General features: G+C 36.8%; 1 protein-coding gene across 8 annotated transcripts in view; it reads left to right on the top strand.

Annotated features, from left to right (window-relative positions):
- The window catches only part of RIC8B (RIC8 guanine nucleotide exchange factor B), a 103,671-nt gene that overhangs the window by 54,489 nt on the left and 23,964 nt on the right, over positions 1 to 25,218 (top strand). For all 8 annotated transcript variants that reach the window (XR_015253370.1, XR_015253365.1, XR_015253369.1 and 5 more), the window contains exons 5-7: positions 8,716 to 8,944; positions 9,692 to 9,787; positions 15,041 to 15,185. Coding sequence is in view for 2 of the 8 variants with exons in the window: in XM_025926681.2 (XP_025782466.1) it covers positions 8,716 to 8,944; positions 9,692 to 9,787; positions 15,041 to 15,185 (470 nt within the window). In the remaining 6 variants the exon portion in view is untranslated. The remainder of the gene's footprint in view (positions 1 to 8,715; positions 8,945 to 9,691; positions 9,788 to 15,040; positions 15,186 to 25,218) is intronic.

The following is a 25,218-nucleotide window of genomic DNA, read 5'->3' as shown; positions in this document are numbered from 1 at the left end:
ATGTGAGGAGAAAGTGGGGAATTGTTACACTAGTTACAAAAACATTGCCAAAGATTTCTCTGATAAATTTAATATATTTTTTAAAATGTTTATTTATTTGTTTTTAGATGTGAGAGCACACATGTGCGTAAGTGGGGGAGGGGCAGAGAAAGAGGAGGAGAGAGAGAATCCCAAGCAGGCTCCATGCTGGCGACACAGAGACTAACTCAGGGCTCCATCCCATGACCATGTGATCAAGAGTTGGACGTTTAACTGACTGAGCCACCCAACTGCCCCTGATAAATTTAATATTTTAACACAGCACCCAGTATTTGTCAAAAGAGAGCAAGAAGAGAAGTTTTAAAAATCAGATTTTTTAAAAAGTAATTAGATTTCTTTATTTTCCTAATGATATTATTTGCTTTAAATATTTATTCTTAAATAAATTTTAAAGATACTTTTCTTTAAATTTGATTTTATCTTAAAAGTTGCTTTGATAAATTTCTATTAGGTACACTGTAAATAAGAAGGGATATCCCTAGAGCCACAAACAGGATATAGGAGTTTCTCAGAGGCTTTCCCAGGAGGTTGAGGTTGTGGCTGACTTGACAGTTTATCTGGAAAGGCCCTGCATGTCCCTTTAATCAGAATTAAAGTGATTAGTATCATTGGAGAATAATGACTCTAGGCTAAGCCATTTAAATACAGAGAAAATTGCTTTAACCTCAAAGAGCTATTTTAGGAAACTGACTAGAATTGTAATACCTACTAAATTCTGCTTATTTGTAGTGGCCATGAAAATCGTGTGTGTGTTTAAGGCAAAGTTAAAACAAAAAAATCAGAATGTTTTTCAAAGTAATTTTGTTTCAGTTTTTAAGTTATTTTCTAAGTTTGTTTTTTTCTTTTTCTTTTTGACACTTCGATTTAAGGACAAATATGATGAAATAGGTAAACCTGAATAGTATGTGATTATGCATTATCATCAAACTCAAAGAGTTGTAGTAATGATTCAATAAGAAATTAATAAAGAGCTATTGTCCCTGACACTGAGGAAGCACTTGGCAGGTGGGAAGGCTGCCACTGCCACTTCTGTAACTATTATTGTAATAAGCATACTGGCTTTTAGAACCAATATTTAGTTCCAGATCTCTTCCAACTTTTAAAAATTGGTTTTTGATTTTGATATTTTGTTTAGGAACTTATTTCTGTGTATATCCTGTGATCATGTAGAGAAATCTATTTTCCAATCATCTAAGCTTTTCTGTCTATCATACATACGTGTCATGAGCCTACTAGGCTCCTCCAGGAAACGAGTGAGTAAAAAAATACCTTGGCAACAGCTTTTTCTGATGTGCTGTCTCTGTAAGACAGTGCCCTTTTTTTCCCCACCCCCAGAGCAATGAAGAGGACAGGGACATTGAGATAAAATGAGTTAGCTCACACGGACAGCTGACCTTAACCTTTATTTCCACTAATCAGCGTGTGAGATAGCATTAAAAATCTATTTATTCTATTTCATTTCCTCTTGTCTATACTTAAAGTAACAAGTAAATTGTTGGTTCCAGCCATCTTTTTTGCTACTTTAAAGAACACATCCTAATTCTGTTCTTCTCTGCTATCTTCCTGAACGTATTTTCAGCCCTCTTGTCCATAATCAGCAAGCTTATACATAAACAGCCAAAAACAGTTGCATGTGGATGTGGTTGTGGTTTCATTTTATTTTAGAAGGGGGAAGATGGGGCTGGCCTAAATGCTGGATAGTTGAGGAGAGGGGAGGGAAGGACCAGATCTGATTTAATTTCTTTTAACCTCTCCGTCTAATTTCTTTCAGTTAGCACGCTGGCATCTACAAAATGCTTTCTCTCTCTCTCTTTTTTTTTGAACCCAAAGAGCTGGTGTGTTTTTTTTTTTTTCAATTTATTATGTTATTTTATTGGTGTGAAATATACTACCAGTTCTACTTGTACATTTCAAACAAGCAATTAAACTTTGATCTGTTATTTGTTTTGTTTTGTTTTTTTTATAAATATGAAATTTATTGTCAAATTGGTTTCCATACAACACCCAGTGCTCATCCCAAAAGGTGCCCTCCTCAATACCCATCACCGACCCACCCCTCCCTCCCACCCCCCATCAACCCTCAGTTTGTTATCAGTTTTTAAGAGTCTCTTATGCTTTGGCTCCTTCCCTCTCTAATCTCTTTTTTTTTTTCTTCCCCTCCCCCATGAACTTCTGTTAAGTTTCTCCGGATCCACATAAGAGTGAAAACATATGGTATCTGTCTTTCTCTGTATGGCTTATTTCACTTAGCATAACACTCTCCAGTTCCATCCACGTTGCTACAAAAGGCCATATTTCATTCTTTCTCATTGCCATGTAGTATTCCATGGTGTGTCTTTTAAAAGTAGTGATTACCTCCCTGCCTTTTTTGTTTCTTTGTTTATTTTAAAGTTTATTTATTTATTATGAGAGAGAATGAGCATGAGTGAGGGAGGGGCGGAGAGAGGGAGAGGGAGAATCTCAAGCAGGCTGTACACTGTCAGCACAGAGCCCAACGTGGGACTTGATCTCATGAACAATGAGATGATGACCTGAGTTGAAATCAAGTCAGACGCTTAACTGACTGAACCACCCAGGTGCCCCATGTTGTTGTTTCTTTGTTTAGACCAATTTATTTTATCTCACATATTGAAGTACCTAATGATATCTTATTACAATGCTAAGCATATGCCTTTTTTTCCAGCTTTATTGAGCTATAATTGACATATAACATTGTTGAAGGTGCACAGTGGTGTTGCTTTGATACACTTACATTACAAAACGATTACCACCACAGCATTAGCTAGGCATAATGCCTTACCCGTGGCTGACTTTCAATAAATGTTTGAAAACTGAGGGGAGAGAAGATGGGGGAATGGGTAAAATAGGTGAAGGAGATTAAGAGCCACAGACTTCCGGTTATAAAATAAATAAGTCACAGTGATGAAAAGTACAACATAGGGAATATAGTCAATAATACTGTAATAATGTTGTTTAGTGACAGGTGCTAACTACACTTATCCTGGTGAGCACTGAGTAACAGAATTGTTGAATCACTGTTGTATACCTGAAACTAATGTAACGTTGTATTTCAATTATACTTCAATAAAGATTGTTTTTAGAAGTTTGAAAATTTGATTTCATTTTGGCTTATATTTTTTAACTGAGCCCTTACTATATGATAGGCACTATGTTGAACTCCTGGAGAACAAAGATGAATACAGTACAATCTGTGTTCTCCAGGGCTTCACCAACTAGGGGTAAAACAGACATGTAAGTAAATAAGTGCAGTTATTTTGATGAGTGCTGCATCAGACACGAGCAAGCTTATGTAGGAATGCAGAAAACAAGAGAGTTTACTTTGGAGAGATCAGGGAAAGGGGGGTCTTATTTTATTTTATTTTTTGCTATTAAACCTCCTAGCTCTTTAACTTCTTACTGTGAATAACACTTATGTAGGTGAACAGATATTTTCTGAACTATCACCGAGCACCATGCTAGGTGCTTGAAGATCTCCACAGTGCATACTCTGGAGGAACATAGAGTCTAAATGAGGTGACAAGACATAAATATTAGGAAAAGTTAAATAACAATTCAAGACCATAATAGAAGAGCTATCACAAGATTTTGAGTAGTATTCCAGTGAATTAATTATCCAAATAATAACTGCTAATAGAGTTCAAAGACAAGCTCACTGTGGTCTAGCATGATGAAGAAAGTCTTTCTTACTTATACTGTACCTATTCTCCATCCTCATCCAGACCTGTGGTCTCCTGGTTATTCCTTTTTCTTCTACCTATAAGCCCCCAGAGGCTTACTTTCTTCTCTCTCTATTCTGAAGCATTGGTTCATCATTTCAACCTGTCTGTACACCTTCATTTTCATGTCCTGCCAGTCTTGAAGCACCCAACCCCAGATCTGTCAGACCACCCACCTTCTCCACTTCTAAACTCAGGCTGCTCAGTCTTGTGGGACAGTTTTACTAACCCAACAGATTGGTCCGTCCTGTCTACTGCATGCAAGAGTTGTTTCTTGAAAAGCAAATCTCTGTTTAGAATCCCCTCAGGGTTCCCCTCTGTCTTTATGTTTCAGAGCAAACTTCTATTGTTATTTTGCACTTATTAATGATCTGTAGCCTTATCAGGGAAATCTGTTTCCCTGGCTTCTGCACCTTCCTCTTTGCCAGAATAACTCCGGTTTAAGGTCACCAGTAAACCCATCTGGCCATAACATGCGTCTCATGGCAATCCCCTTTATGACACTCCTACCCCACTCCATGCACACATACATGTACTTTTCTGGTTTCATTGCCTATTAAGGCCCCTCCTTTAGAGGCATTATCCTTTGCTTTATACTGTATACTTAGCACCTAGCATAGTAGGCATAGTAAATATTTGTTGAGAATGAAGGGAAGTTTGAGCTAGTCTTAAAGAATGAGAACATTCTAGGCAAGAGAAAACATGGTCAAATACAGAAATGAGTATGTCTCTATGGCACATTTAGAGAACAGTGACTAGGTTGCTGTGTGTTAAAAAGATATGCTTTGCGGAGAGCAGCATACAGGGGTCTTTCCATCCATATCTTATCCAATGTTTTCTTGACACTTCTCACCCGCTGCTACTCCAGTCTTCTCTTGCTCTTTACAGCAAAAGTCCTCCAGTCGTGGACTCTCTGGTTCCTCTACTGTTCTTTCTTGAATTTGGTCAACTCATGCTTTAGTTCCACTGCTCAACTGGAATGGCTCTTAGTGACTTCTGTGGTGCTAATCCAATGGACATTTGTCATTTGTCATCTTGCTTGTTTGTCCACATCATTTGACAGGGTGGTTGCTCCATTCTTGCTTATATACTTTCTTCCAGGACACCAAACTATCTTGGTTTTCCTCCTACCTCACTAATTGTAAGTTCCTCAACTCAGCCTCAGACAACAGAGTGGCCCAGGTTCAGCCCTCAAAGTCTTTCAGTCCACACTCATTCCCTCACTGATCTGATCCCATCTTTTATCTTTAAACATCATCCACATGCTAAAACTCCTCACTTTCTATCTCTAATCCAGATCTCCCTCCATGGACTCCAGACTCTTACAGCTAACTTCCTATCAACATCTCCACTTGGAAGTCGAATAGATAACCCAAACTTAACATATCCAAAATTAAACTCTTAATGTTCCCCTAAAAAGCTACTTCTCCTGCAGCACTTCCCATTTCAGTTTATGGCAACTCTAGCTTTCCACTTGCTAAGGCTAGAACCTTGAATTCTTACAGTTCACAATTCACAAGAAATGCCCTTTAAAATGTATCCAGATGTAGCCACTTCATTGTTATCATCATGTTCAGTCATCTAAATTATTATAGTAACATCCTGATTCTTCTCACCTTTGATGTCCTACCATCTGTTCTCAATGCAATAGTCAGAGTGAGTGACCCTTTTAAGATAAATTAGAGTATATCACCATGCAAAACCCTATAGTGGTTCCTTTTTCACTCCAGAATAAAATTAAGTTATAATAGCCTGCAAGACCTATCTGGCCTCCTATACCTATCTGATCTCCTGTCCTACTCCTTTTCCTTTATATCGTAGTTCAGCGAAACCATCCTTCTTACAGTTCTTCAGTCATGCTGCTGCATGACTTGGGGCCTTTGCTCTTGTTTTTCTTTCTGAAATGCTCTTTCCCCCCATAGTTACATGGCTCACTTCCTCACTTCCTTTAAGTCTTTGCTTAAATGACACCATTTTAGTGAGGACTACCCTAACCACTCTATTCAAAATTATAACCTACATTTGTCTATCTTACCCTCCTGGTCCCCCCCCCCCACCCCCACCCCAGGCCACTTATGAGCTTCTATGTGCCTTCTATTCATTCATCTTATTTGTTTTGTTTACTTTTTACTGACAGTTTTCTCCATGCTGGAAAATAAGCTCCATTAAGACATGGATTTGTCTTTTTCTTCATAAAACAATGCCTGACACAAGTAATTAATAATTACTGAATTGAGCTAGAGTAAAGGTAGGAATTTACATCTGAAAGTCTTTTGGAGATCTTAAGTTTCATTTAAGTAAATTCTGTAGCCATGAAGAAAAGATATGTGAGCCCCAAGTATAAAGAAGATACGTTTGAACCAGGAAAGATTTGTTAATGGTTGTAGGTCTGCATGTACCGTTATCATGCTTCTTGTTGTCATTTGGTATTAAATTATGTTTAGTCCAGTGATTGATACAGGACTGGATTTTAGATTGCCTTCCCACTCTCACAACTAACAAGGCTTTAATCAGGGCATTAAGGAGCTCTAAATAGGCTTTGCTTTTGAATCTGCATATCAGGAGGGGGCTGGGAGCATGAGTGGGAGGATGTCATGTCCCAGTGATTAATGATCTCTAGGAAGCTGAAAAGGGGAGAGTAATATACACAGTATTTCTACCCCCTGGAGTAGGAATGCAAACACCATTGTGCAGATCTGTGCATAGTCACTGACTTCCTGGTAGCTGGAGAATTTCATACACTCTTCTACCACAAATAAAACTGTCAGAGAAGTGACAGAGCTCAAAAAGCTGGCCTTCCTTACTTAAAAAGAATAGCTCAAACACAGTGAGCCAGAAAATTAATTTTGTAGTTGTTTGGAAACCCAGTTGTTTAATAAGAAATGAGAAAATGAGAACTTTTCTTGAAAAGCCTAAAAGCTCCAAATATTTGTTGAATCAAACTCAGCATTTGGTTTCTTAAATTTACTGAATTCCTGGAAACTACTTATTTTAAATGAATTTAAAGGAAAACATTCCTTTGTAATGAAATGCACTGTCTTAAACTTTTCAGTGTGTTCTCTATGGTAGATTTAGAAAATCGTCCTATCAATGGACTCCTGTGCCTGTTGCCCTATGTGTCGAAAAAAAATCCTAACATTTCACAATACTTATATGGTTTTAAGAAAGTAATTCTATGGTAGAGTTCTTTTGTTTGTTTTCATCCCCAGTGAATCTGTGATATTTAATAACAGTTTCCAAATGCTTAAGTCAGAAGGGAAACATTTTTAACTCAAGATAAGGAACTACAGATGTTTGCAAAAATTTTTAAATGAAAGTTTGTGGGAAAAGCATTGTATTTCAACCAATTGTGATCATTTACAAATAATCAAAATGAGGGCCTTTATTTAACAGTAGCAGTAGTAATCACAGAAGCAGTGACAGATTTTTAATGGGGACTTCCAAGTAACTTGTATTTTACCAAGAACCATTCATTGGTAGGACTTGTTATTTTTGTTCTTGGTTCAGATTTTTTTGATACCGTTTACATCACTACTCATTGTTCTACATTGTCTAATTTTTAAACTTTGATTTTTTAAATATTTTTTCTGTAATATAAAAAAAAAAAGGAAGGAAATACTCATTCTTGGGGAAATAAGAGCCACACTTCAGAGTAAGGAAAGAAAAAATTTTATATTTTATTTCTGTTTTGTTGGTGTTTACTTTGTTTATTTTTGAGGGTGTCACTATAATCTAAATTAAAATGAACTACTGTGGTCTAAATTAAGGCAGCATCAGATAGAATCAGCCCTGAGTTTGGTTTCCAAGTGGTTAGACTTTTCAATTGCATTTGCAAGAGTTTATTTTTAGTCAGGATGTGGTTATTTTTAGATCTGCTTCTCTGTCACTAGGAAATGTAATGCCTGTCTTTCCATTGTTGTTTATCAGGAAGTTCTAAGGCACAGGCTTATAATATCCAGTTAGCAGAGAACACTGCCTCTCCTTTTAGATGAAAGAATATGAAATAATCCTTGAAGGAAAATCTGTTAATTGAGAACATGTCTAATTTTTTAAATTATTAGTGTCACTTTAGTCTCTTACACGCTGAGCAACAGAACAAGATTTTTAGGGAACATCAAAAACACAAGGTTTGGGTTCCCCCTACTGGTATGCATCCCAGGTGCATGTGTTCCTTAGTGAAAAGGCCTAGGGGATTAGAGATTTGAAATGGCTATGTGGACCTCTTTTAAAGAGATCTGGTGATGAGAAAAGGAGAAAAAAAACACCGTTACCTATTTTCTGATAATGTCTTTTAAAAAAATTAGATGATATATATGCTAAGTTGGATGTAAATTAAAAAAAAATAAAATAAACTGAAAAAAATTACAAATAAAAAATAAATAAATAATGAAAACCTCTAAAACTATTTTAAAAATTAGATGATCCAAAAATTGTATTTTTTACATCTAGAAAGAACAAAACTTAATCCCATAATATTTGGTTTTTTAATGTTGTTGCCTCTGTGATAAGCTGCTTATATACAGCTTCTCAAATGCTTTATGTTGTAATCTAAGGAATAATAAAACACCAGTGGCTCCACAAAAGGATTTAAAACCCCAAGGAAAAAAAAAAGCTAGCATTGTGTCATAATAAAATTAAAGAGATGGTGTTAAAGCTCACTAATTCCTATTTTAGCATTTCAGAAAGTGACAGGACATCATGTGATTGTGTGTGTCCATTTAACATCTGTTCTTTCTAATTTCTCATATGTGTATTTAAAACTGTTCTCTTTATTTTCTGTCTCTTAGTCAGTAAATGCCAAGTAATATTAAAGGCTTGTTTTGAAATAGAAAAATTTTAATTGACTCCTAAAAGTCATTTCTGAACTTCTTATTAATGTTTGCATCTTAAAGGACTATTCAATGAAATTAAAATATTGTATTTTTAAATTGCTTTTCAGCAATGCAGTCAACCTTTTAAGCAATGTTCCGGTCTCTTGTTTGGATGTTCTCATTTGTCCATTAACCCATGAAGAAACAGCCCAAGAGGCAACGACTCTAGATGAACTGCCCAATGATAAAACAGCTGAGAAAGAAACTGTTTTGAAAAACAATACCATGGTATACAATGGTATGAATATGGAAGCCATTCATGTTTTACTCAATTTTATGGAGAAGAGAATAGACAAGGTAAGGCTGATAAAATGGAGGCCTTGGGAAGATGTTTCTAAAGAATGTAAATGTGCCATATATACAGACATCACAGGACATGATTTTTAAATTTAATCTTTTTTTTTTATAGCTGACATACTGCATAATTATGCCCTGGAAATCATTTTATTACAATATACGATTAATTGCTAAAACAAGTCAATTTACTTGTTTAAAGACAAAAAATTTGTTAATGCAACACCAAAACTGTGACTAGTGCCTGCAAGTGAAGGAAAAATTAATGACTTTTCCATGTAGGTATTTTTTAAGACCTAGAAGTAAAAATTATCTGCCCACAAAACCTGAAGATAAATACTTTCCATAATACCTAAAAGCTATCTTTAAAAAAAATCGAGTTTTCATTAGTTGTGAGCTGCTTATTTTCTCTTGTCTGTCATATGCTTTGTCTGGTAGCTATACTAAAAGGCAGCAGGGTAGTATGGGTAGGTTGTCAAAACCTTTGCCTTATTTAAGCCCATTGGTTGAGCCAGTGAGGACCCCACAAAATGTAGGAAAATCCAGGGAGGATAAAAATGGGCATTAATAAAAATGAAGATAACTGGTAGAATGAAGACATGGTTAGGAAAATAATTTCTTAAATAGTTTGTAAAGCTTTGGTAACATAAAATGTCTCCCCCACCAAAAAAGGAGTATTAATATACTCAGTTATATAGAGGAAAGTAATACTGTTAGAAACTAATGTAGTATGTCTGGTTTTCTTTATAGGGAAGCAGCTATAGAGAAGGTCTAACTCCGGTTCTCAGCTTATTAACAGAATGTTCCCGAGCCCATCGAAACATCAGAAAATTTCTCAAAGATCAGGTAACTGCTTAATGCATATTACATCTCATGGTTAATCTTCTTATATGCAGTTTCTAAAAATAGAATTAATGAGTTGCATTCTTTCATAATGGTTTACTTTCATAAAATCAGAAACTCAGAAAAGTTAGTTTTAATCTTTGAAATCTTCCTAATCCGGGAAAAAAGTGATCGTGTGTATTTTTCTGAGTCATTGATTCATTTATTCAACTAATAGTGGAGATCTACTTTGTGCTGTGTTCTAAGCATTGTTCTAACCACTGAAAGACAGATGAAGTCTTTGCCTTGTGGAGTTTACCTTATAGTCGGAGAACAAAAAGTAAATGAATATGTTATAATGGCAAGTTGTGATGTGTTCTGAAGAAAGCAGGGGAAGGGGAGATTTAGGAGAATCAGCAGGGCCTCTCTGAGAAAATAACATTTGAGCGGAAACTTGGATAAGTAAGAAAAGCATCTCTGAGAATATCTGGAAGAGGACTATAGAGAGAACATGTTCAGAGTTCCTCAGGTGAGAGGATGCCTTGGTGTGCTTATGGAAGAGCAAGGAGGTTAGACCAAGTTGACAAGGAGAGTGGTAGATGAAGTAAAAAAAGGTAAGCAAGAACCAAATAGCCTGAGGTTGTATAGGACTTTTGGTTCTCTTTTAAGTGAGATGGGCAAGCATTGGACCATTTTGAGAAGGGGAGTTGAATGAAGGGTACTTGTTTATATTTTGAAATACTCTGGCTACTATATGTAGGATAGACTAGGGGAATGTGAGTAGATGCAAGGAGGCCAGCTGGAAAGAGAGCTGATGGTGAATGTTTGGAGTAGGGTGATAGTAGAGTTGATGATAAGGATTCTTTCTACCACTGTGTTTTCTGTTCATCTGCTTGTGTCATATAACCTTTGTCTCCCCTTCTATCATGAGTGAATTGTCCCTGCTTTCTTCTGTGGCCAGCCTCTTCGCTTGTGTCCTAGATCCCTTTCCTTCTCACCTTCTCAAGAACTTTGCTTTTGCATTTATTTCCTCTCTTCTTATGTTAATCCTTTTTTTTTTTTTTTTTTTTTTTTTAATGTACTGGGTCATTTCTGTCTTCATCCAAACACATCTTTCAATCTAAAAATAAAAAAACCTTCTCTTAATTCCATTTCTCAAGCTGCCTCCCCATTACTCTGTTCTTCTTAATGCAGTTTTCCTCAAAACACTTTTCTGTACTCACCTTCTCTATTCTTTTTACTCTTTAATTCTCTCCTGCACCCGCTGTAATTAGGCTTTCCACCCCACTGCAGAGGCACTCATCAAAAATCATCAACCCAGTAATGCCCAATCTAATAGTTCTCAAACCTTTTTTCTTTAATTCCCCAGTGCATTTTAATGTAATGCGGTATTCTCTCCTTCTTGAAATGCTTTCTTCACTTGGTTTCTAGGACACAATAGGGAACCTTTTTGCAATGTTTGAGTGCCCCGAGGCAATATTTCCTTGGTCTCCATTTCCACTCCCTTGGTGATCTCATTCAGCAGTCATGGTTTTGAAAATCATCTGTATGCTGATGACTCCCAAATTTATGTCTCTGGCCCTGACTTGTCCCCTCTGCTCCAGACTGATATAACAGGCTGCCTACTCATCTCCTCCCCTTAGATGTATAGTAGGTATCTTAAGTTTTAACATATACCCGACTAAGCTCTTGATTCCCATCCCTTCACCCTGTTTCTTTCCTTCTTTCCACATTTCGGTGCATGGTACAACCATTCACTCCACTGCTCATTTTTTGCCATACAGAATTTCCCTTGTTAAATGAACCAGCTTCATTTCCCCCCCCTTTATGTTTATGATCAAGATTTAGTAAGCACCTTACCATACGTGAAGTACATTAATAGATACTGCTGCTAAGGAGAAATTAGAAAGTAGAGACTCTATCTTTGAGGAATTTACAGTCTATTGGAAGAAGAGAGTAGTACCCTGAAAGCATGAATAATCATTTAAGCCAAGTAAACTAGTTGATTAATGAATTGAAGTCATTTTCCAAGTTGATTATTTTAAGACATTCTACTGTGACTAGGAAGAGTTGGTGAATAATAAATGAAAAATATTTTAAGTTTTCTGTATTTTAGCTTTTTCACATAGGAGATCCAGGTTCAACTGAACTGTTTAGAGTTTAGATCTCTGGCCAGAAGAGCCAAAAAAAAAAACCTGTTTGTTAAACAACTTCTCTATGTGAAGCTCTTGAGCCACATATTATGTAGAAACAAAGATTATGAGACCCTCTTTTTGTCCTTAAAGAGGCACTACAGTATAAAGAGATGAGACATGACAAGTAAAGATAACTAAAGATACAAGACACACACAAAAATCCACTTTCTTCCTGAGAAAGATGCACTCTCAACTATGATGATTAAGAAAGGCAGAACATAAAGTAACAGGTGGTTAGTTTTGGTAATAGTGTAAATGGAATGACGGCTAGTTAATTATTACACCCTATTTCATTATTACCTGAATGAACCCAACACATGCCTACCCAAAGGAAATTGGTCTTAAGTATTGAGGCAGGTAGAAAGAGAACAGATGGTAGAAAGTACCAACCCAGGTTGGGTTAGTCTGTGGAGAGGTTTACAGAAGAGATGAGGAATCTGTGGATTTGAGAGAAGAGATGGACAAGATTTGTCAAAATAAAAAATTTGTTGGAGGGTAGTATTTGGGAGGAAATAGAATGAGTCTATACAAATGCAGTTTGGAAGTGGTATGTAACAATGAAAGCAACAAACTTATGTTTAAAAAATTTTATTTTAAGAAACCCAAAACATTGGTAACAAAATTTTGGGGTGATAACCTTTGTTAATAGATTCTTTACTCTGGAACAGTAGGCGCATACTACATGAAATCACTTGTTAGATGTCTCATTCTTCTCTACATTCAGTGTATAGAGACCATATAGAACTCAATATGGTTAGCTGAATCAAATAAGGATTTATTGTGCAGTGACTTTGTGCCTATAGAGCACAGAAATCATGGTGCTCTACCCTATCAGAAATACTGAATATGGGTTCTGTAAACACTTTGGTAGCTTATTCAATTTTCTGGGATTTAGTTTCTGTTTGTGTTCACAGCTGTATCTCCAGTGTCTCCAATACTTCCTGATTCAGGATAGGCATTCAGTGTAGAAGGAGAGAAAAGAAGAAAGTCAGTTGAATGGATTAAATAAAATAATATACACATGAAGGGTCCAGCACAGTAAATTATTATTTGACTCTGTTTTTATTGTCATTTACTACCTTAGTGCCTAGCTTATGGAAGGCACTTTTAAAAAGGTATTTGAGGAGTGTCTGGCTCAGTCAGTAGAACATGCAACTCTTTTGTAAATTCGAGCCCCATGTTGGGTGTAGAGATTATTTAAAAATAAAATCTTTAAAAAGAAGATGTTTGAATTCATTCATTCTTCCTTCAATCAGCAAATACTTATGGAACATTGTAATATGCCATGCACTGAGAGCAGTAAACAAAACAGAAAGAAGTCCCTGCCCCCATGGCAGTGACTCTTGTGGAAGAAGGCCAACAGTAAAGAAAAATATACACTGTATCAGGTGGTGATGAGTGCTGTGAGGAAGATTAAAGTGGCGGGAGGGGGTGGGGGTGCACAGAAAAGAATGCTCAAAGTTAGTCATATAGGGTGGTCAGGAAATGCCTTCCTGTAAGCAACATTTTCACATAGACCTAAAGTGAAGGGAATGAGCCACACAATTTTCTAGAGAAAGTGTTTCTGGGCAGAGGGAGCAGCAAATGCAAAGACCATGGTGTGTTTTAAGAAGTTCCATGGAGGCCTGTGCAGCTGTAGCAGCATAGGTCAGAAGTGTAGTCAAATTGGAGTTAGAAAAATAGCAAGAAGCTGGATTATGTGAAACCTAAGGGAGTTGTAAGGACATTGCTTTCACTAGGAGTAAGATGAGAAGCCCTGGAAGCTGGAGGACTGAGACCAGGAATGACATGATCTGACTTTCAAAGGATCCCTAGCTGCTTTGTAGAGAATAAATCATAGAAGGGCGAGGTTTGAAGCAGAGACCACTAGGAGGTTGTGGTAATAACCAGTTCAGGCGAGACATATCAGTAACTTGGATTTGGTAATACTAGAGGGAGTAGTGAGAATTGGTTGAATTATGGATATATTTCAGAGGTAGAAACAATATAATTTGCTGGTGGATTAGATGAGAAGAGGCTGTTTCTAAGGTGTTTGTACTAAACAGTTGGAAGAATAGATTTACCATTTAATGAGATGGAAAACTAAGAAGGCACAGCTTTGGTGGGAGCATCAAGACTTCTGTTTAGGACATGCTAAATTTGAGAAAGCTTTAAAAGTCTGGAAGTCAGTAAAGAAATTAAGATAGAAATATAATTCAGGGAGTTATCACTATATAGAGACTGTATAAAGCCATACAAACTGGTTGAGATCACCAATAGATTAAGTGAAGAATGTCACCCAAGAGCACAACCCTTGAATTTTCCAATACTTAGAAAACAAGAGGAGAAAAGAGAATTGGCAGAAGAGGCTGAGATGAAGCAGCCAGTGAGATAGGAGAACCTGAAGAGGGAGGGGGCTGGGTGGATGGATGGGTGAAGTGAGTGAGCAAGCAAACAAACCAAGCAAGCCATCTGCAGGTCAATTGATAAAATAGGGTGATGGTGATGTTACTGCCTCCTTTGCAAGGTTACTGTAGAGATCAAGTATAGAGAATATATATGTATATCCTCTCTTATAGGAACTAGCACCTTTAAAGTATTCAATAATTAGTAGCCATTTTTATTATAAAACAACAAGAAAACATAAGTACAGATTTTTTTAGTAAATACTGAAAATGCTGCAGGAATTACAAAAAGGGAAAAATCAATAGGAATGAGAGTATTAAGAAAGGCCCCATCGACGATAGAGAAGATAGATTGACCCTTGCTTTAAAATGGATTTTGATGGAAGCAGGCAAAGGCATTCCAGACGCTAAAATAAATAAAAACCCAGCAATGAATTTGAGTATATCATGGTGGTACAGTGAAGAGGTGTTTCTCTTCAAATGAAATTTAATTACAAACTTGAAATCATTTGAGGTGGGATTTTTGTTGTTGTTGTTGTTTAGTTTTATTTGAAAGCAAACCTATTTATTTTTAAAAAGCTTTTTCCACTCATAGAAAATTGAGCTCATAGACATTATAAGACTGACCAGTTGCATGGTGCCATCCTCACTTACTCTAGTACCCACAACTGATGATGGTTTTGCATTTCTGCCATTAGGTTTTACCACCATTGAGGGATGTGACAAATCGTCCTGAAGTTGGCTCAACTGTGAGAAATAAGCTGGTGCGCCTCATGACACATGTTGACCTTGGAGTCAAGCAGATTGCTGCTGAATTCCTTTTTGTCCTTTGCAAAGAGAGAGGTAGGTTAAACTCTCTTTGCTCTCTACATTTTTATTTTTCCGAGGGAACTTAAGAAATCTTTCTGTTAGTAGTGGCCGTCTCATTCCACTCTTTTCAGAGCTTACTCCTATCTGTTCTATTAGAGGGCCTGAGGAGATATTAAAAATTAATAATTTAAAAAATTTTCTGTATGCTTCTGAAGTCATTAAGATATACAAACACACTCACATTAAACTTTGCCTTCTGTATTCTTAACCCAGACTTCTTAATCTTGAGTGAGGACCTGGAGCCATTATGGAAAATCTGCTTAAGTAATTCAGGTGCTACTATTCTGGGTTTTTTTTTTTTTAGATTTTATTTTTTTAAGTAATCTCCTCACCCAACATGGGGCTTGAACTCACAACCCTGAGAGACCAAGAGTTGCATGCTCTACCAACTGAGCCAGGGTGCTACTGTTTGGATAACCAGGCAAAGCCCTGGGTTAGTTCCCTTTTGTAATTCCTCTTGGAATTAAAACTGTTGGAGTCTTGGTTTCTTCCCTAGGTTATTTAATAAATAATTATTCAATGGGAGATACATATACTATGGAAATATAAAATGGAAGATGGAAAGTACAAAAATGCCTAAGATATACCCCTTACCCTTGAGATAAGGATAAGATAGAGGTAGAGAGAAATTTTAATTTTTTTAATTTTAATTTTTTTATTTTTTAAGCGAGTGAGCAGGAGGAAGGGGGAGAGAAATGGAGAGAATCCCAAGCAGGCTCCAAGCTTAGCACATAGCCCAACGCAGGGCTTGATCCCACGACACAGGGATCATGACCTGAGCCGAAATCAAGAGTCACTCAACAGACTGAGCCAGCCAGGTGCCCCAGTAGAGAAAAACTTGAAAGTAACTATACTACAATGTAATAAACACCATTTTATAAGCATATATAAAGTGATTGTCTTCTGAGATACATGTAACAATTTTAAATATTTCCTAAAATTATATGGGTTATTTGCCCTGCAAAATCAAGTTCTTCAAACAAGGAACTTTAAGTTATCCAGATATTTTTACCTATTTCTTTCTTCAGCTCCTAGTTTTATATGTATATTGGGGCACCTGGCTGGCTCAGTAGGTATAGCATGAGACTCTTGTTCTTAGGATCATGAGTTCAAGCCCCACATTGGGTGTGGAGCCTACTTAAAATAAGAATTTCAAAAAAAATTTTTTTAATTAAAATTTAAAAATGTAGTAGTATAAAAATTCTATCTAAGCAGATTTTATATTCCACTTTTTTAAAGTACCTCAGTTTTGTGAAACATAATTTGGAGGTAGAAAACTTCACTCACTTCTCCCAAAATATTAAGTTCAATTCTCTTTTGTTTTTTTACCCAGCTATATTAAGGTATAATTGACAAGTGAAATTGTATATATTTAAAGTATATTATACACCATGATTTGGGGTGTGTGTGTGTGTGTGTGTGTGTGTGTATTGTGATGTGATTAACACAATTAATTACTTATGTATGTCTGCTGCCTGCATGGTTCCTTTGTGTGTGTGTGGTGAGAATGTTTAAGACTTATTCTTTTAGCAAATTTCAAGTGTACAACACAATACTATTAACTATAGTTAATTTCATTTCTCCTGTCCCTAACCACCATTCTTTCCTTCTAAGAGTTTTATTTTTTTTTCTTTTTTTAAGATTCTACATGTAAGTGAAATCATATGGTATTTGTCTTTCTCTGGCTTATTCACTTAGCATAATGTTCTCTAGGTTCATCCTTGTTGTCACAAATAGCAGGATTTTATTCTTTGTCATGGCTGAAATATATATATTTACATATTTACATATGTGTGTGCGTGTGTGTACCACCTCTCCCTTATCCATTCATCTGTCATTGGACATTTGGCTTGTTTTTGTATCTTGGCTATTGTGAATAATGCTGCAGTGAACATGGGAGTGTAGACAGCTCTTGGGGATAGTAATTTTGTTTGTTTCTGATATATACCGAAGAGTTGGACTGCTGGATCATAAAAACTGCTGTTTTTAATTTTTTGAGTAAACTCCATACTGTTTTCCTTAGTAGCTGCACCAATTTATATTCCCACCAATGGTGTGCAAGGGTTCCCTTTTTGCCACATCCTTGCCAACATTTATCATCTCTTTTTTTTCATCTCTTATTCTTTTGATAAAAGTCATCCTAATAGGTGTGCAGTGATCTCTCGTGGTTTTGATTTGCATTTTCCTAATGATTAGTTAAGTTGAGCATCTTTTCACAAAAAGACCTGTTGGCCATTCATATGACATTTTTCAGGTGTTTTGCCCATTTTTGTTTAAGCAGGTTTTATTTTTAAGTTTATTTTTATTATGAAAGAGATAGAGACGGGATGCAAGTGGGAGAAGGACAGAGCAAGGGAGAGAGAGAATGCCAAGCAGGCTCCATGCTGTTGGCACAGAGCCCAATACAGGGCTTGATCCCACAGACCATGAGATCATGACCTGAGCCAAAACCAAGAATCAGATGCTTAACTGACTGAGCCACCAAGGACCCTTTGCCCATTTTTTAAATAAAATTATTTAGAGATTTTGCTACTGAGTTTACCCACTGAATTCTTAAACTTTATTTCTAACTGATTCAGCCACTTCAGTTCCTGTTAAGATGGCATATTAGCAACATAATTTTATCAATATAACAATAATAATAAACAGCTATTATATATTGGGGTATCATGTTCCAAACATCCTAGGCCATAATCTCATTTAATTCTCATAAGGACCCTATAATTTAAATATTATTATTCCAGTATCATAAATGAATTAACCTGAAACTTGAGAGTGTTTCAGTAATTTACTCAAGGTTGTACAGTTGCTAAGGGCTAAAGCCCAAATTTGAGTCCTCTCTTTCCATTCTGCCACATTTCTTTACTTAGAGTAATTATCTTCAGCTGTTATTACAAATGCTCTTTTAAATAATTCAGTTCTTTCATGACTTTGAGAAAAGATTGATACAGCATTTTAGGATTAAGTGACTCGTATAGTGCCTTGCACATGTAAGCTGAATTGAATCAATTTTTCCAAGATAAGAAATGAGCTGTTTTTGTAAAGTATAATTATGTATGTATACATAAATCTAAATCATACCTCTGTATCTATCCATCAAAAGAGGTTTATCAAAATACATACTAACATCTTATCCATTGTTACCTTTGAGTAGTAGGATGGCTGGTGACTTTTTTTAGTTCTGTGTATTTTGTAATTTTTCTACAGTGAGCATGCATTTCTTGTATTTTTTAAAAAAATTTAGGGTGCCTGGGTGGCTCAGTCAGTTAGGCCTCCGATTTCAGCTCAGGTCATGATCTCGCCGTCCATGAGTTCGGGCCCCACGTCAGGCTCTGTGCTGACAGCTTGGAGGCTGGAGCCTATTTCAGATTTTGTGTCTCCCTCTCTCTCTGCCCCTCCCCAGCTCATGCTCTGTTTCTCTCTCTCTCTCTCTCTCTCACTCTCTGAAAAATGAATAAACCTTAAAAAAATTTTTTTTAATTTTAAAGAGGAAAACTAAAGCTTATTTCTTCTATAATTACAGATCTTCATAAATTATATTACATATCTAAATATAATCACCTTACTAAGAGTTAGTGTCATAGCAAATATGGCATATGCATTTATATATGAATTTGTTCAGTGTTTTTCATTTGAAAGTATTAGCTTTGTTCCCTCTTGAACCCTACATTTGAGGTTTTATAGTCCTAACTTTGAGCCCAAAGCCAACCCATATTAGCAAAAGTATATCAGTTTCACTTGACCTTTAGCAATTCTGTGTATGCTCATCTGCTTTTCCTTCCAATCTGATTTTAAGTTTAGTAGATACATTCTTTTGGAATAAAACTTTGTCCATTTAACCATTTACTCATAATTTTTGAGCTATAGCCAGGGAATGCAGAAGTATAAAGATAAACAAGGTTTCTGTTCTCATATCACTTACTTTCTTATCAAGGGTTACAAACTCACATGCCTTCAAGTGCCAGGCTGGTAATAAAAATGGACTGGACATAAGAAGGTGAATGAAAACTGAAACTTAACTCATTGGTGGGAAGATGGTGGGTTGGGAGTAGGGGAACAAGAAGATTGTGCGAGATTGGAGAGAAGATATTGCTGCTACTTAGCTCCAACTGGTTGTTATCATGAAGGAACATATGGCAATGTTACCCAGTATTCTAGATTTTTCAGGAGAAGCCAGGATTCTGGATTTTTACATACAATCTCCCAGTTTTTAAATGCTATCAACTAATTATAATTTAAAACCATCTAGGGGCTCCTGGGTGGCTCAGTCGGTTAAGTGTCTGACTTCGGCTCAGGTCATGACCTCACAGTTCATGAGTTTGAGCCCCACATCAGGCTCTATGCTGACAGCTCAGAACCTGGACCCTGCTTTGGATTCTGTGTCTCCCTCTCTTTCTGCCCTTCCCCCACTCATGCTCTGTCTCTATCTCAAAAATAATTACTATAAATGTTAAAAAAAAAATTTTTTTTAAACTATCTAGCCAAAAGAAAAAGTTTGTAGTCCACATCCAACTTGTAAGTCATCAGATTTTGGAGTTTGGATTGGGTTTGGATGCAAACTATACTAAAATGAGATAAATTTCAGATAATTCATCAATGTTGAACTTTCCTCTTAAGGACATTCAGCTAAGTTTGAAGTGAAGGTATCATGATGAAGTCTTAAAAGTCAGACCACTAAGTGGAAACAGCAGGCAGCAAATTGGGTTAGGAACACAGAAACTAAATTAAGAAGGAAGATTGGGGGGCGCCTGGGTGGCGCAGTCGGTTAAGCGTCCGACTTCAGCCAGGTCACGATCTCGCGGTCCGTGAGTTCGAGCCCCGCTTAGGCTCTGGGCTGATGGCTCAGAGCCTGGAGCCTGTTTCCGATTCTGTGTCTCCCTCTCTCTCTGCCCCTCCCCTGTTCATGCTCTGTCTCTCTCTGTCCCAAAAATAAATAAACGTTGAAAAAAAAAAAAAAGAAGGAAGATTGAAATGGGACAAGATACAAAGGGCAAAATTTCATGGCAGCCTTGGCACAGAAAGAGTCATCCAAGGGTCATCAATACCCATCTTTGCCAGGCTAAACTATATCCCCAACTGACAGTGGCCCACAGGTTAACTTGTGCTCGTGCCCACCAACTTGTTGAGCCAAATCTAAACTTATGTTACCAGCTCTGGCAATTGTGTACTTTGTCCAGGGGGCCTAAAGAGAGGCCTTATGTGTTTTAATTAAAGAAAACAATTTGTAATACAATCCTCCCCCTGTTAACACATTCATTAATTACCAGTGTGTGCTAGGCACTGTGGTAGGAGCTGAATTACAAAGATAAATAAGGCTTAAACACCCTCAGCACATAGCCTCACAACTGGAAACTTTCGTCTCCTTTATTTTAGTCTCTGAGGAATAGGTAGGTGTCTGTTTAGCTGGTAGCTGAAGTCTCCCTTTTCTGATCTTTTCTCTTCCTGTCTTGTTGTTGCTGTTGTTGTTGTTGTTGTTGTTGTTGTTGTTGTTTTTAACTCTCTATGTGTTTTCCTCAACCTGTACACATCTAGACATCACGGTCCTTTATATCTTAGCCTCTTGAATGACTAATCTGTTTTTCCTCTTAGTATCCTAACTACCACTCAGGCTTCAACTTGCTGCAAATTAGGCTTTCCACTGCCTTTCCCTACCTCCCAGATTCCTCTGAAAGTGCTCTTAGTAAGCTCACAAGGTAACTAATTTTCAAAAGTAGTGGGTATTTTTTAGCCTTCATTTTACTGCATCTATCATTGTAATTGACACTATTGGCCACTCTATCTCTGTGCTACCATACATTCCTAGATTTCCTCTGACCTTTATTTTCAATCATAGTTAACAACTGTCTTTGCCCACATTGAACTGCCAGTGTTCCCTAGAGTTCTCTCCTGACCCCTGTTCTCATTTTACATTGTCCCCTGAGTGATCTTATCCTCTACTTGGCTTCTGCTTCAGCCAATTTGCTGGGGATTCCCAATTCAGTGTATCTGTTAATATAAACTATTAATAAGTCATATCCCTCCTTTCTGGTCAGGTTTTCTTCAGTCTGTCTTCCATGTGGTTAGCAAAAAGATTCTTCTAAAATACAAATATAATCTCATCACTACCACCTTGTAAAACTTTCAGTGACTCCCTGCCACCTGGTAAAATCCAAATTTTCTTAGATGCCTCCATGGCCTGCCTTTTGTGCTTCTAAGTTCTAAATTTACTACTAATTATAAATTTACTACTACTTTATACTTTTTGCTTACTCATGCTATATTTTTTGTTCTCGCCTGATCATACTGTACCATTTCTTGGCATTATCTCCATGACTTGGCAAATGCTGTTCCTTTTACATGCAATGTCTTCATTTGCATGGCAAGCTTTATTTATCCTTGAAGATCAGCTTAAGTATCATCTCTGTGAAGACTTGTCTGATCATGGAGGCAGAGTTAATCATTGTCCTCCTTGTACCATTTTTACTTACACCCATTTTTAGTACTTTTGGCATCTGCTATATTCTAACTCTTAATTTGTTGAACTTGCATTCTAGCCATTGAGTTTCCTTAGGTCAGAGATCATGTTGTCTTCATTTTTGGATCTCCAGTTTTAACAAAGTACCTTAGAGATAATAATAAAAGAGCAAACATTTCTGCTATCTGAATGTAGTGTAGTGAATATACAATCTTATGGATTTCTTCATGTAAAGGAATAATTTCAGTATACTATAAGAGAGGGATGTGCCCGGTACTGTGGCAGCCTGAAAAAGGGAATGATTGGTTATGTGGAGATGGTCAGAGAAAGTCTTTGCAGAGAAATGGGAAACAGCCTTGGTATGTATAGGAAAGAGACTAGTTCAAGATGTGAAGAATCCATGATGTGCAGGAATAATAGGAGATGAGTTTGGGAAAAGAAGGCAGGGGCCAGAAAATGAAGCAGATCTTAGAGGTTTTATACAGGAAGGTGATAACAAATTTTTGCTTTACACAGATCTATGAGGCAGCTGTATGGAACAAGGAATTAGAGGGACATGAGACTGAAAATAGGGAGACTAGTTAGAGGAAGCTATTAGTATAAGATTTCTAAAAGTTGCAGTATTTGGAAGGAAAAGGATTATAAAGCCTTCTCTATATAACAGAGAAAGGGGATTGGTCTCTAGGTAGAATCTGGCTCTGCCATTCTTTCTCCTTGGTAAAGAGCAAAACCTCTTTTTGTTTTCATGACAGAGTGTGATAAAACCCATGTTTGCGTAAGCTGCAATACCATTACCACCAGTGCAGTTCTGACTGCAGTGTGCTACTATGGTTGCTTTCCTCTGTTCATAGTACCTCTAGCATCTTGATAAAATAGTGGTGAAATATTTTTTGCAACTTTCTGACTGTTGATTTGTCCCATTTCTGCAGCAGTTTTACCTAACTGCATGGTTGATTACTAGGACAAAAAAAAACAAGTATTTTTTTTTAATGTTTATTTTTTTTTAATTTTTTTTTTTTTAACATTTGTTCATCTTTGGAAGACAGAGAGAGAGACAGAGCATGAGCGGAGAAGGGGTAGAGAGAGGGAGACACAGAATCCAAAGCAGGCTCCAGGCTCTGAGCTGTCAGCACAGAGCCCAACGCAGGGCTTGAACTCACGAACTGCGAGATCATGACCTAAGCCGAAGTCAGATGCTCAACCGACTGAGCCACCCAGGTGCACCGTTTGTTTGTTTATTTTGAGAGAGAGAGAGACAGACAGACAAGGTACGAGTGGGGCAGGGGCAGAGAGAGAGGCAGAGAGAGAATCCCAAGCAGGCTCCACACTGTCAGCACAGAGCCCAACTCAGGGATTAAATTTATGAACCATGAGATCATGACCTGAGCTGAAATCAAGAGTCAGACGCTCAACCGACAAAGCCACCCAGGTACCCCTAAATAAATTTGTATGTTGTTTCTTTCTTTTTTTTTTTATTTAAGGGCCACCCAGAAAACCTTTTCTTTGCCTTAGCAGCTCACTTTATTTTTTAAAATGTTTATTTTTGAGAGAGTGCAAGCAGGGAAGGGACAGAGAGAGGGGGAGACATAGGACGTGAAGCTGGCTCTGCTCTGATAGCAGAGAGTCCAATGCAGGGCTCGAACTCATGAACTGAACTGTGAAATCAGATTGACCTGAGCCAAAGTCAAGAACCAGTTGCTTAAGCAACTGAGCCACCCAGGTGCTCCACAGCTCACTTTAACATCCAAGTTCAGTCTGTTTTCTAGGATATTTTACAGTGTTATTTGAAAATAGCTAAAAAGTAGTTATAAAACATTCCATGAAATGATGTCAATCAGAACTTCACAAAGAAAATATTTCTCACTGTGAAAATTTTGTAGTCCATTTGTCATCTCCCTTCCCCAACCCCTATTTTTAAAATATTTTATCCTATTAACAAAAGTTCATTTGATTCTGAAACTAGTGCTACAGCCTTATCTGTTTTAAAGGCAAAGCAAGTCTTTAAATAGCCTTTGTAACCCAAACTGTCACAGAGTTGATACATGTTTGTTCCAGTGAATGAACAGTAAGCATTATTTTCATAAAAGTGCTAGGGATTTCTTACTATTAACTAACTTCCAGGAAGATTTTCTGCTTAAGATAGCAGATTATTTAGTGTTCAGGTTACTTTTTAACCTATTTTGGCTTTTCATAAACTCTGCATTCTTAAACTATTTTAATGTTTAGCCATTGTAGGTGGTTACTTACATTTTATGTCTTTTTTATTGTTATTTTTTTAATTATATTCATTTCTCAATTTAGACTTCCACAATTTCAGTCAGTATTTTTTCTGGAACTACCAAACACCTTTATTGGTTAAAAAGTAAGGCTTATCAAAAACACAATGAGAGTATCAGTGCCATGTGGATTCAGATATATGATTCTTCGCCTCTCTGACTTTGTGTCTGACCCTGTCATTGATGTCTGACCTCTGTGAATATTAAGAACACCTGTATACATCCCTAAAAGTCCATTAAGAATTCATTAATTTATCCAAACCATTCCAGTCTTGCAGAGGCCCTGTCAGCAAAGGGAGCATATTCAGATTTATTCCAAGGGCTTTCAAATTAAACCACCGTGATCCCTCACTGAATTCCAATATGATTCTATCTAGCACCCATTGAGAATTATTACCAAGGAGACAATAGTTACCAATAGGTTTTAAGGTAGAAAATGGTTGAAAGAGAATCATGCAAACTTTAATCTACTTATATTATTAATCCATGTCTCCTTTCACACAAATTTCACCAGTTTGCTATATCCTTTGAATGTAGGACTTCCTTTTATTTGTCCCCAGACTGCCTATTTTCAGTGTCAAGAAAGGTACCCTCTAGTTCAAGTATTTGAAAAGTTAATGAACAACTCTACCCTGGATTATTCATCCTATCCATGCCTTTAATGATTTCATCTCTGATCATATATGTCCCCTTTCCTTACCCACCTTTTTGCCTATCCACTGCCCTTTTCAGGTCCCAAAGTCATTTTAATTGCCCTCTGAATCTTCTCAGCTTTATTTTGTCTTTTTTGAGTAAGTGGTCTGAATTATAATAGTATTTCAGATGTAGGTTTCACTAAAGCCTTATACATGAATAAGATAGTGTTTGGTTTGTTTCCTACAGTTGTCTTTAGAATGACATTTTATTGAAAGCCTTAAATAAAATTTTTATTTTTAGACTGATAGATTGAATATTTTGGTGCTCACCTTGAAACTGTACCTGATGAAAGGAAAGTACTCTTCAATAAAGCTGCTAATGATTGCTTAGTTTCCAAGAAAAAAAAAATCCTACAGTTCAGGGTTCCCCTGCAAAAGTTTTATGTGTCTGCTTGTCTTAGAGATATCACCTTGCACTGATAACAGGGTAATACTGCCCTGCATCAGATGGTTCACTGAGCTGTTGCTGCTGTTGTTGTTGTTGTTGACTAAGATAAGTCTAAAATTCTCATTTTACCTAATATTCCCAGGGAAAAAGAGCATTTACTTTGTGCCAGATACTTTTCTAAGCACTTTGCATG

This window comes from Puma concolor, chromosome B4, assembly GCF_028749965.1.
Source record: "Puma concolor isolate L17-30 chromosome B4, mPumCon1.1.hap2, whole genome shotgun sequence".
Lineage (NCBI taxonomy): Eukaryota > Metazoa > Chordata > Mammalia > Carnivora > Felidae > Puma > Puma concolor.
The sequence above is the reverse complement of the archived record's forward strand: the minus strand, read 5'-3'. Positions and strand labels throughout refer to the sequence as shown.